This window comes from Cottoperca gobio, chromosome 17 (assembly GCF_900634415.1).
Source record: "Cottoperca gobio chromosome 17, fCotGob3.1, whole genome shotgun sequence".
NCBI lineage: Eukaryota > Metazoa > Chordata > Actinopteri > Perciformes > Bovichtidae > Cottoperca > Cottoperca gobio.
In genome coordinates this window covers 9,372,974-9,386,034 of record NC_041371.1, presented here as the reverse complement: position 1 = coordinate 9,386,034, position 13,061 = coordinate 9,372,974, and the positions used below count along the sequence as shown (strand labels likewise).

The 13,061-nt window shown below is 39.1% G+C and overlaps 1 protein-coding gene across 1 annotated transcript in view; it reads left to right on the top strand.

Moving 5' to 3' along the window:
• Nucleotides 1-13,061, top strand: part of sntg1 (syntrophin, gamma 1) — a 28,335-nt gene that overhangs the window by 6,593 nt on the left and 8,681 nt on the right. Inside the window, 12 exon segments of the mRNA XM_029454027.1 lie at nucleotides 2,286-2,529; nucleotides 3,161-3,210; nucleotides 5,087-5,221; nucleotides 5,925-5,981; nucleotides 6,181-6,238; nucleotides 6,327-6,370; nucleotides 6,755-6,796; nucleotides 7,077-7,179; nucleotides 7,807-7,889; nucleotides 8,178-8,308; nucleotides 9,014-9,143; nucleotides 13,002-13,040. Coding sequence (XP_029309887.1) covers nucleotides 3,184-3,210; nucleotides 5,087-5,221; nucleotides 5,925-5,981; nucleotides 6,181-6,238; nucleotides 6,327-6,370; nucleotides 6,755-6,796; nucleotides 7,077-7,179; nucleotides 7,807-7,889; nucleotides 8,178-8,308; nucleotides 9,014-9,143; nucleotides 13,002-13,040 — 849 coding nt within the window. The 5' untranslated portion in view covers nucleotides 2,286-2,529; nucleotides 3,161-3,183.

Sequence of the window (13,061 nt, the reverse complement as noted above, 5' to 3'; positions counted from 1 at the left end):
CTCGACTAGTAAAACTACATTTGCGGGGAGCACTCCGCAGGCTGCTGCTGCTGCTGCTGCTGCACCTGCGCTCACAAACGACAATTCATCGCCCTTGTACGGGCCACAGCTGTCCTCAGGTCTAAGAGATGGATGTGTCATGTTGCAATCTCCACATCATCCAGGCAACCCAACTCTGCTCCTCTCGCTCTCTGTTTCCTGCTATTGTGTCAAACATAACAGCATTATTTGAAAAACATTGCTCTGCAAATTGGTAGGACTGAAAATATGTGATGGCGTGGTTGTAGAAGGAGTTACGCTGACTTGACTTAAAAGGCACAAAAGGTTCGGCCTATTTAATCAGTGGATTCTCACACAAAGGAAAATAAAAAAGGTGAAGTGCTGGCGCCTGACAGCATGTACAGAAGGGCTTGTCTCAAAGCAGCAGACACCTTTTTCAGCTGACCACGTGAAGACTTTCATTTTAAAAGCAGCTCCACAAATGATGTCAAGATTTGTCTTACATCCATTACAGAGCTGACTCATCTTCGACCCCGACAGCTCGATGTGGAGTGTGTAGCGGCATGCGGGGAAAAACTGTGATCTAGTATTTCATATTGAATTTCTAAAGTCAATAAAACTTTAAAAATTAATCTCTGGAACACACATAGAAACACATGGATAAAACATACATGGAAGCGCTCCACATTTATCTTTTGTTGCATTTCATGAATAGTCTGTAGATGTACATCTGAATAATTAAACAACTTTATATAAATGTCAGGACATTTTTACAGTATATTAAACTGGAGTCCCACATTTTGTACGTTATTATGTAGCACCAGCACTTGACCCGCCTTCCTTCTGGACGGAGGGTATAGACGACCCGTGTGCAGAAAGCAAATGCTAAAACAAAGTTCATTTTAGCATGAGCTTTGTTCCTGCAGGCATACAAACTCTAAATATGTACTCCTCTATCACGTCGCAGAGCGTTAATCCATGTCTTTGTATAATTCTGTATGTTTTATTTGCTTGTGCACCTGCTGTGGAAAATTATTTCCGCCTTGAGGACAAACAATAAGCTAATCTAATTACGGAGTATTATCTATTTTTTGCCAATTAGTTAAATGATCAGTTGTTTGATCTATAAAATATCCATTCATTTGAAAAGAAAATGGCCGTCACATTTATTCACAGCTCAAGGTGAGTTGTCTTCGGATTGCTTCTGAATCCAATGATATTAAATCATGTAGGACAAAGAAAAGCAGACACTCTTTCAAATCTGGACAGTTTTGGCGTTTTTACCCATAAAATGAATTAGACAATAAATCTATTATCATTAACATGAACTTTCTGTCGATCGATGATCAATTAACGACTTAATCCTGACACTTAAACATAATATTAAGTAGACAATGTTGTTTAGACCTTAAAGTGCGCAACTGACAGGACAACATTCGTGACTTCAGCATTAATAAATCACATAATCTAAAATAAAAAAGATTTACATAGAAACCCAAGTTTAAAATCAAGTAAAAGGATTTACCATTAAAAAGTGTAATGTAATAGAAGGTTTCTTAAGTTTTGACCTTTGACGGTAGCTTAATATAAATTAATCACACTCTTTCTCAGTGCTTTAACAAATCCAATATGTTTTATTAAGACCACTGTAATCAGGAGTGAATGATTTATGCATGAAATGTAGCTTAAAATGCATATACTGTACGTTTTGATCCTGTAGGAACAACAGCAATAGTATCAACGCCTCGGCTCAACCAAAAGGTGGCATTGAGCCAACAAATCTTACAAACGAGGAGGATTTCTCAAGGGTGTGCTATGGGGGATACAATAAACACTTTAAAAGAGTCATTTGTGCTCGGCATACAAAAATTGAAGAATATGAGTTAATTGCATTTGGGCATTCGTGAAAACGCATCCACAGGTTTTTATGAGTGAGGTGTTCAACAGGATCCTTCAACACAGGCTGAAGAACGCGATTCACTGCTTTCAAATCTCCTTTCTTTTGTACCATGCGTTTATTTCGTGAATAAAGCTGTGATTCTGATTCAACATCCCACATACATGCGGTGGTTATATTGACATCATTGTTGCTGGCAACTGTAGATTGCATCTTTTCAGAAGTCGTAGTCAGAAGCATTCAAACGGCCATATGCAGCTCTGTCTTTGAGCTTTATTTGAAGACTTACATTGTGCATTTTGTTTTTTGTTGAACAGCAGATCCTCACCTGCAAGAGGGTTTAGTATCAGGGTGATACCTTAACTGCATCCTCCTCCTGTTACTGCAGCACGGCCACCCATCAGGGACTGCCAGGAGTGAAAACTCACCACGCGATAGCCTCATTGTGCTCTTCAGCACCAGCTCTTCAACACCCACAGCCGACCAGGAGAGGTGACAGCTCTGCTCTCCAACAACCCAAGTCGGACAGCCATGATCCGGGGTGGCCCTCTGCTTCGGCTCAGATCAGGGATCAGCTCACCGCTTGATGGCTAGATTTCACCGTACAAAGCGCTGGGGGTCTTTCTACTGAGGTACGTCTCCGACTCCCTCTGCAGCAAACATTCTGCGATTCAAGTGTGAGACATTTTTGTTCTGTACTCTTTTTGTCGAGTCAAGTGTCAGTCATGACTGATTAAAACTGAGTGGAACCGGTTTATGTAAATCAGGCTCTCACATAACATTTCCTCAAGACTGTATACTTGTGTGTCTGTCTGCATAGTGTGTGGCATTTATTGATAGTGTCACTCAATACGACGTTCTACTGTGGTATTTTCTCCTACTATGGTCCAGTTGTATGCTCTCTCTGACAAGGCGTCAGATATGGAAACACAGTTCATTTCTCGGGCCGCTGGATTCGATATTTAAACATTTATTAGGATACCTTGGTTCTCACCTTCGCAAATAAATTATTCATTAATGCTTAATGGTCTCCGGTTTTCCCTCGAGATTGCTCTGTGGGGATTTCTTTTTTTCTTGCGCAGTTAAGATGAATTAGACGAAGCACATATCTAGAAGTTATCTATGAGAAAGGCAGAGCTATGAAAATAAGCATCCTGATAGTAAATCATACTAGTTTAAATTGGCTATATGGTTTTGCTGCAGTATGTGTAATTAAGCATTTTGTTCCACAGTTTAACGCAATCTTGTTTTTCTCCATTGCAGTATCCCTCACTGCGTAGTAGCACATGGATTTCAAGACTTCAAATGAAGAGGTTGGTGGGATTCAATCAATGGAACATTCTGACAGTAAACTGAGAATGATTATAGACACATCCTTGGCTTTTTCAAATGCCTGAAACAACATCACTGAAAGTATGCAGCTAGAACAGCACATACATATGGGGCCCTGCACTTAGGCAATACTTAGACCTTTTAATACATCCATTGTTACACCTGCACAAATGACTGAATCAACGAGTTAACGCATACAATAAAACGTTATGAACTCACATCCTCAGTAACATGAGAAGATGGTGATGTTGTTCCACTCTTTGCGTCAGTGCTGGTTCATTTATCGGCAAGCTAACTGTTATGATATTCATTAGCCATGTTCACATACTAGTGGCGTCGCGATGTATCTGTAGTGACGATAACGTGACCTTTAAGAAATGTTTGCTTTTGTACAGTAATGGTCGCAGTCTCTCTCTCCACCTCCCTACACTTGCATTTATGAGGGAAATTAATTTGCCAATGTCCAAATATCTAAGGACAAGATGGGCAAATTGGGCTGAGGAAGAACAGCTCACACTACTTGATGACACTGCGGAGAGGAAACATGTGAGGAAAGGGATGTGGCAAGAAATAACGGATAAAATGAACTCATGAAATCTTGCCGTTTTCATTCTCCTCGATAAAAAAATAATACGTTTACGTTTGTTGAGGTTTGAGGTTAAATAGCTGTTTATGCTTCCTTAAGTTTCTTCTTAGGTTCTTCTTTAAGTTGTTTAGGAATTACTTAAGATAACAAAAAGCAAAAATAAGGATGTAATTATGGAAAAGCACAAAGAAAGAAATAGGAAAGAAATAATCCGGCACACGCTATCAGATCAGAGACGATGATGTAGATATTAAAGGGTGTTTGGAGGACAAAGTAAACAAAGATCACACAATAGGATCAGAAATCAGGCTAAATACAAGCGCTTACAAAAGGTCAAACAACACTGACCCTGCTATTTACAGTTATGGCACTACTGCCCCCATTTTACTCGGCTAATGACTCTCACAGACACATTACTGTACTTCAAATCATGTGATTTAATGCAGCCCTCATTTCATTTCTCACCCTGCAGCTGCAGGCGGAGGCTCATTTCTTCACATTCCTCATTACGGCCGAAAGATAATATGCTCCATGAACGTACTTTAATTCAAGTTTGACCCGCAGAGATACTTCGCCTAAGAATAGCAACCGTGCAGCCGACTTCTCTTGTTAAGTGATGAGCGGCGTATCCCGGGTGACAGGGATGCTGACACTGGTGTCTTTTTTTCTCTATTAGCGGTCTTGTCAGGTGAAGGTGCTTCTTTTATTTAGTCCTTTTTAAGTCAAGGACAGCACAGACGTTGCAATTAGCCAGAGAGGAGGAAGGCTATGCAGAATGCAAATGTATGCGGATTAGCATGATTTAAATGGCTGATTGGAAACAGACACAGTCCTCCTCACACTTGCTTGTATGAAGCAGGGAAATTCAAATGTGGAGGGTGAGCTTGGTTCCAGCCACTTAATTTCACAGGTTCTTAATTTGCCATCATCCTCATCAGCCTTACACGCAGAACAAATGTCATAAAAAAGCTGCTTCTCAGAGGGACTGCTCATTATTTGAAACCATAAATCAGCGGTTGTCCTATGTTGTTTTAGTAAAAAAAAATGTAAATGTGTGTTTATTACTCAAAGTGCTGAATATAAAAACCAGTTCAAGCATTAGCATTAACAAGGAAAGTAGTAAAATAAGAAAGTAACATACATCGTCAAAACTAACTGTATCCTAATTTCCATTTCCTGCAGCGAGTATTCAGAACAACATTTAATTTCATGGACAGTTAATTCAGTCGTGGAGGGATGATGAATGATTTTATCTTTCTGACTGTTCGCAGACAAAGACTGGGATTTATTTGATGCAAGAAGGTAATGAGGAGCCGTTCAATATTCGACTGCACTTAGCCAAAGATATTCTGACCATTCAAGAACAAGACGTCATCTGTGTGTCGGGAGAGCCTTTTTATTCAAGTGTAAGTAACCCAGTCCGGCGCTTCACATGCTCATACATTGAAATCAGAAGATGTGCTGCACAGTAGGATACAGCGCAGAGATACTGAGAGACACTCTGAGTGTCTGCGCTAATGACAAATCTACATCAGTTAATCTATTCCTCATAAATCAAATGTAGCTATTATATAGTGATTCACCTATTGGATCATGGTGTATTATATTCAAGCCACACTTGTAATCACGTCTGACAACTTTTTCTTCACATTAATAAATTCACTGACACCATTACTTCTCTCAAGGAGACATAATTCATTCAGTAACATGTTGCTGGATAAAAGTTTAATGAAGTATCCTCTGAAACATTATTACTAATGAACGTAAAGTGCAAAGACATGCCAGAGTAATACAAGCATGTCAGAAGTCCAGGTGCAGACTATTTTTTTTAGCCTTAGTGACCAATTCACACTTTTATATTTAAAATAAAGCCTCGACTTCCTGTCCAGAACTAAATGTATGGAAATGCAGTGTATGTATAATCATTATTGGCAAATTAAGCTACCTGTCATTACTATGTTCAAATGTACCTTACAGACACTCTTGCACCTTTTTATTGAATTTGAGTTCTGACAAAAGCAAACGTTCCCACTTGTTCTGTTGTAAGAGCTCCCACAGGTTCAGCATCCGTCTGTACTCATTTCTCAGCTTTAACTGAATCTCTTCCAGGAGAGGACTGTAACGATCAGGAGGCAGACAATTGGAGGGTTTGGCCTGAGCATCAAGGTAATTTAGATCCCAGCTGATTAGGCTGTTCCTCCCAACTGCTTTAGATTAAGTCCGAACAAGGCTTATTGATCATTTTCGTGTCAAACTGCAATAACAACGTTAGCTAAGGGATTCTCTGAACATTGAATCGCTTTCGGGTGTTGTTAACTCATTCTGTGTTTGTGATACCTTTTGTAATTTCATTTTGTCTCCTTAGGGTGGAGCAGAGCATAAAATCCCGGTTGTGATATCAAAAATATCAAAAGAACAAAAAGGTATATTATTGTTTTAGGAAAGGTTTTCCAACCGTGTCCATTTCCCTTCCCCTAGTTAGTTTTTGCTAAAGTAATTTTTTATTTCCAGCTGAACTCTCTGGGCTGCTTTTCATCGGAGACGCCATCCTTCAGGTAAAATGCCAAAGCTCTTGTTTACACATCTCATCCTACTCTGCAAAATAACACATGCCGTATCTTTAATAATTCATGTGCCAAAACAGCATCCCTATAAGTAAATGTCACACCTCAAGTCTTTCATTTGTTACGTGTAAAACAGCAAATATATCCCCCATCTCATCTCCCTCAGCTCATCTGATGCAGAGGAAACATTTACAAGCCAGCCAAAGACGCTTTGTATTCATGGCAACTGTGGATGTGACTCTCTTGTTTACAGTTTTCAGCGCATATGCCACAACAGTTATTGTGCTTTGCCTCATTAATCATTTTGAAGTTAGAGCTACAGTGATGCGATGCCAGCGGTATTATTTAGGGTAACCCTGTTACTGTTGTTTCCAGATAAATGGAATAAACGTTAGAAGTTATCGCCATGAGGAAGTGGTAAGCTGTCATCTCATATCTCATATTTGCTACGGCTCTTTCAACAACTTATCTTGTCTCACTTTTGTATCTTCTTGACATGTAAAGCCAAGTGTTTCTGTTTCATGTTTTTTTTTTATGTAACTACAAGAAATATGTGTAGAAGTTTGTGTAAATCTCTTTTCTTGGCTTTCGAATCTTAGTGAGACGTGAGCACGCCATTTTTCATCACAGCAAGCTACAAAACCTCACAGTTTACAGCTCCTACAATAAAAATATCCCTCCATGTTTTACCTTTCAGGTCCAGGTTTTGAGAAACGCTGGTGAAGAAGTGACTCTTACCGTCTCTTTCCTTAAGAAGACTCCAGCCTTTTTGAAACTACCCCTGTGCGAAGATTGCACATGTAAGAAACCTCTACACACACACTCTCTAATTAAAGTATAGGACTGTAATCAACGTTATCGCAGTGCAAAAATAATTAACCAAGAGTATTTATAGCTGGTATTAATTTCAGTCTAGGGTTGGTTGTCCTGGTGACAATAAACTCGAGCCAGAGCAGCCACTTTGAGTGTGAAATCAGTTGCTTCCCTTTTTTTGGACTTCTTTGGATTCTCAACAAAATAAAGATGCAACTTTGCTAAAGAGAGAGGGGGGGAGAGAGAGAGAAATGGACACATCTCCAGCTTCACAAAAGGTGCTAAAGACTAAACTGAAAGAATTGACGCAGCTCATTGTGTTGCAATTGATTGCTGTTGCACGGGAAAGCTTCAGCCCCAGCCTTCAGACATGAAAGCTTTCATAAAATCCTTTCATACGCGTATATAGGCCAGGTTGACTGGCCATCCAACCAGTCAACTGAATACAAATTGGCACAGAGCAGTAGTCCACACCGGAGGAGAACAAAGCAACACACTTGCGTTGGTATCACTGATTCACTGCAGTTAGAAAGCTTGAAATAGATGTAGATGTTGCTCTAAATGTGGAGGATTTATTGGCTTTTCTTGTGTGTTTGTCCCTGCTGTACATTCAGGCATCCCCAGCGACCAGAGTAGTGGGACTTCCTCTCCTCTGTGCGATAGCGGCCTGCACTTAAACTACCATCCTAACAACACGGTACTATTTTCATTAGTCTCCTCTTTGACTGGCTGATTCTATAACTGTCCATCTATGCAGCAGTGTTCTCCGTGCCAGAAAGTTGTTTCCATGCAACTGTCACCGCTCGCTGATAACCAGGATGCTCTATCTTTATCACTTGAGAAGGGTGAATCAGCTTTCCTCGCTCAGCCTGCCTGTGCACCTGCAGCAACAACAGCAGAAGGACTCTTGACATGTCGATTGTATTGAAATGTGCGACGTGGGAAACGAGAAGCTCCTTTTAAATTGCGTTTCACACTTCTGCAGGACACACTGTCCTGCTCGTCCTGGCCCACGTCCTCCGGGCTCCGTTGGGAGAAGAGATGGGTGGACCTGCGCCTTATACCACTGCTTCACTCACACCTGTCGCAGTATAACCCGGGCTCTGACGTCTGCAGGTGAGCTGCGGGACTTCATCTTGAAGGGTTAGTGGTGTCTGCTCTCACTTGCAGAGCTGGAGGGCTCTACAGGCCTGTAGTGCTAAGATCTCTTGTTAAATGTCATCCGTCATCTGTTAAAATAGATATAGTTCTCCTATTTATTATATCCCTTCAAACACAATTAAATAAGAAAAATAGTTCTGCAGTGAGACAGATATAATATAGTGTTGTACTACTGGATGCTTGACATAATAAACCATTAAGCTGATAATAAAAAAAAGGTACATTTTCATTTAGCTACATTGTGGATGATAGAAACAGTAATCTGGTGGATTGACTCTTAATGGACCACTTTGTGGTTTGACATGTTTTAGCACATTAACTGAAAATTGCAAAAGGATACCACAATCTTCTAGATTGATTGGCCATGTAGTGGGAGATGGGACAGCATGAAGATCAACTACACATCTTAAAACATTCTGTTTGCTTCATTATTTGTATTTTGGTTATAAAATTGGGAGAAGTAATTGGGATAATAGCTTTGACCTGTAAAGTTGAGGAAAATACATTTTGCAAGTACGTTTCCGGTCTTTTCAAGATGTTTCTCGTCTCCTGCTGATATAAAAAGAAACAAATGGCTTCCTTTAATGTAATTTGTAGTTCACGAGCAGAACAAAATGCTCAATCATCCCATAATCTTTGGTTTTCTCTTCATTCTTTCAGGAACAATGCTTTCCAGGTCATAGCTGTGGACGGAGTTTGCAGCGGAGTTGTACAGTTCTCCACAGCTGACGACTGCTTAGACTGGCTTCAGGCAATAGCGAGCAACATTTCCAGTCTCACCAAGCACAATGTGAGTATGACTTAATAACACTTGTTAGCTCTACAGGCCTCTCGCTGTCCCCCACGTAAACCAATAAGGTGTTGGGTCAAAAGACTTTCAATATGTGGATCGTCTAACAGTCCCCTTTCAAATGTCACGGCATTGAGTAGACTACATACTAATGTCTTTTCATACTTTGAGTACACACTTATTTCTAAGTGCCTAAGGTCACAATAAATCGCTGCCGTACTACCATTACTTACTCCCTCCAGCCTAACCCATGTACTTAGTATCTATAATTCAACGTAATACGTTATACAATAATAATAATTGCAAGGGGCAGCAAGAAAACTAAAAATAACATTGATGTATTCTTTCTCTTGTTGTGAGCATGTTGTTCTAGCTCTAAACAAAAGAAAGTGTGTTTCCAGATGATGCTCAGCAGGGGGGTCAAATACAAATACTGCTATCAAGCTTCATCGTGTGTGGTGCTCATACAAAACCTGACAAAAAGTGTCTAATTTTCGCACATTTATCAGCATATTTAGGTGTGTTTCCATGTAGCAAACTATAAGTTACATTTCACGAGATCCTGTTTAGCCGCCATTTAGAAACATGGAGTGAGCAGCAGTGATAAACAGGGATTTGTAATTATCATGTGTCCACTGGCGAGGCTGTGTGTGTGTGTGTGTGTGTGTGTGTGTGTGTGTGTGTGTGTGTGTGTGTCTGTGTGAGTGTGTATGAGAGAGAGTCTCTGGGAAATAATGGAGGCCTGGTTAATTGGAGTGGACAAAGTGAGGGACGTAAACATAACACTAATCGCTCACTGCCAGAATGACCTCAACAATGGAGAGTGTATTTCTCTCTCTGGCTTCAGTATTCACTGAGGTGTGTGAGTGAGCTAGCAACCTAGAGCGATGTAGGATACACAGATTTATACTGGAAAAATAGATGTCTAATAGTAAGATATGATTTTGATATTGCTCAAAACCATCAGTGAAGTCAATCATCAATACGCTTCAATACTTTTCATTAATTTTATTGCTCAAGTATTTGGATTCTTTTTAAGGAAGTCGACTGGTAGACTGTAAACTGCCACCTGAATTTGATGTCCTTGTGCTTTTAATTTGATGTTTTACATTTCCTGCTTGTGACGACCCTGCATGGGCACACATGAAGAATATTTCTCACCTCAGTTTATTATTTCCAGAATGTGCTTCCAGTAATATAAAGTGAATTGTAACTTGACAAGAACATTCAAAAATAGATGCAACAAGACAAACAGTCCTGCTAGCTGCTCTGTGAGGCTTGTACTCTGGCACAGTGGTGCTTTGAGGTAATTGCTAACATGGTGATGCTTTGCAGGTATAATGTTTACCATGTGTACCATCTTGGTTTAGTGTGTAGCATGCTAACATTTGATAATTAGTCCTAAAACACAAACTGAGGCTGATGAGAATGTCAATAGTTTTGCAGATATTTGGTGATAAACCAAAGTATTGGACCTGATGATGGCGCTAGATGAAAAGTGAAGGGATCGTCAAAGAGATTCATCCTGAGGACATGATTATCAATAGTTGCTGAGATTTTTCACTTAAGCACAAGTATCAACATCATGATGGCACTAAAAGAAAAGCCTGGGGATGCCCAAAGTGGGATTTATCCTCTAATCATCATAAATGTCTGTACAAAGTCTCGCGGCAATCCATCCTGTAGTTGTTGAGATATTTCAGTCTGAACCAAAGACGTTAGGGCGGCTAAAAAACAATATAACCGATATAAAAACCCATTCAGGGTCTAAATTATGACACATTTTATAATATATATATAAATATAAAAACGTCTGTTTGAATTGTTGTAACTCGAACGTGTTTACTCCTATTCTTTTTCTAAGATGATGTATTTGTGTGCTTTGTGTTTTCATTCACTGCTGCACAACCTAATGTCATTTTGGGACAAATAAAGTGATTTTGCTGATTGGTTTGTCATGCTGAGGATCAGCCAGTGTCCCGCAAAGACCTTAAAGAAACTGTAAAACTAGAGAATGTAATATAAGGGCTTGTTTTATCAAATGCTCACCTGTTAAGATGAGATAAGATAAAATAAGATAATCCTTTATTAGTCCCACAGCAAGAAAATGTGCAGTGTTACACCAACAAAGAGGACAGTGCAACAACAAGAGGTATCAGTAAAAAAAAAAAAAAAGACATAATAAATAATTAAACCGTAAAAAGCAAAACAATATTATAAGTAGACAGACTGAAAGGTTGAATTCACAAATACAGTTCAAATTCAAAATAAATATTCATAGATAAACCTTTAAAAAGAAATAATGGGCCCCACGTATTAAACTGGGAATCTTGCAAATGAGACAAAAATAACACAAACACCTAAAAATATATGAATATCAAGGACCTCATTAAGAGTCATCCTTTGCTTGCAGAGCATCTTCGGTCTTTCTTTTATAGCTGCCATAAAAGTTGAGCTGAGCTGATTGTAATAAAATATTTAACCATTTCTCATAAAAAAAGTTCTCTGAGAGATGACGGAGGAGGAAGACCACTCTGCTCTCTACAAATCTAAAATGTTAATCTGCAATTTAACGAGAAACTCTGATAAGAAAATAAATAGTTTACTCGATACATACTAGTAAAATAAGATACAACATTTGTACGGAAACTGAACATCAGTGTTGCAATGTTACAAATCACAATGTGGCGTGAGTGCAAACTTCATTAAATGCACGATGCATTTTAGGAACATGCTTTTAAATCTCAATAACTTGAAATGTACATGTTTTAACTGACTTGTCTATTTCTGTATATTATTGTTCTTCAGTGTCTTTTACATGTCTTCAGGTTTCCTTTGAAAATGAATCTAAATTGTAATTGGCTTCCCTGATTAATCAGAGGTTATAATAACAGCTGCATCACACTGCAAGTATCTGATGTGATAAGTTAACTGCAGTGGATTGATTAGTATGTTGATTAATATTTCTATATGGTGCATCTATCTCACGATCACTGCAGCTGTCACATTAATGTCGTCGAGTAAAAACACAATACATCTCTAAAATGCTGTAGATTTAACAAAATAAAAGTCTCTCAAAACTGAAATACACAAGTCAAGTACCAGCACCTGAGAGCATGTGTAAGTACAGCACTTAGTAAGTATTCTGTTTACTTTAGGTACTTTTCACCTCCAGTTAAAGTTCTCCTGCATAAGAAGCATGGTTCTGTGCAACTTAAAGAACTGGACCTTTTCTTTATTGGTGTCACTGTGACCTGGTCACAACAACCAAAAGTTTCGTTTCAGTGAAAAAGCAACTTGTGTCCTCCCTCGGCCAAAACTTCTGTAACATTTCTAAACAACTGTAACTTGTTCTCGCCTCTGCAGAAGGACGGGTTCAGGCCTGGACGGCTTAATTTGGTGTCCTGCTGCTAAGAAAGAGTTATATTGAGAGTATAGCGTGGATTAGGGGCAAGTGATACCTGTGATCTGAGCAGAATGTTTTAATTTAAAGCCTGACTGCTCTCTCCGTAGTTTCCTTCGCTTTTATTATCACAGAGAGAATGGATTTTTTTAAATGGATTTCTTTTTTTTTTTTTATAGAAGAGCCTCGGGTCCTTGTGGAAATGACTCTATCTATCTCATTTTGTAATTTGCATGTATTGAATAAATGAAGTAGCTCTAACAGTATTCCTGCAGTGCTGTGGTTAACATGTTAGCATAGCTACTGTGATTCATAGTACATTCTTTCACACATTGTCGGTGATTGCGAGTCCCTACAGGGTCCCACAGCTATTTTATATTCTACCAGTAATTGGTGTCTGATTGTTAGCAGGAGATATTTTAATGAGTTATTGATGTTCTTCTTGAATTTAACAGGTGAAGAAGATTAACCGAAATTTTCCAGTTAACCAGCAGGTAAGATTTTTCTCCAGGCAG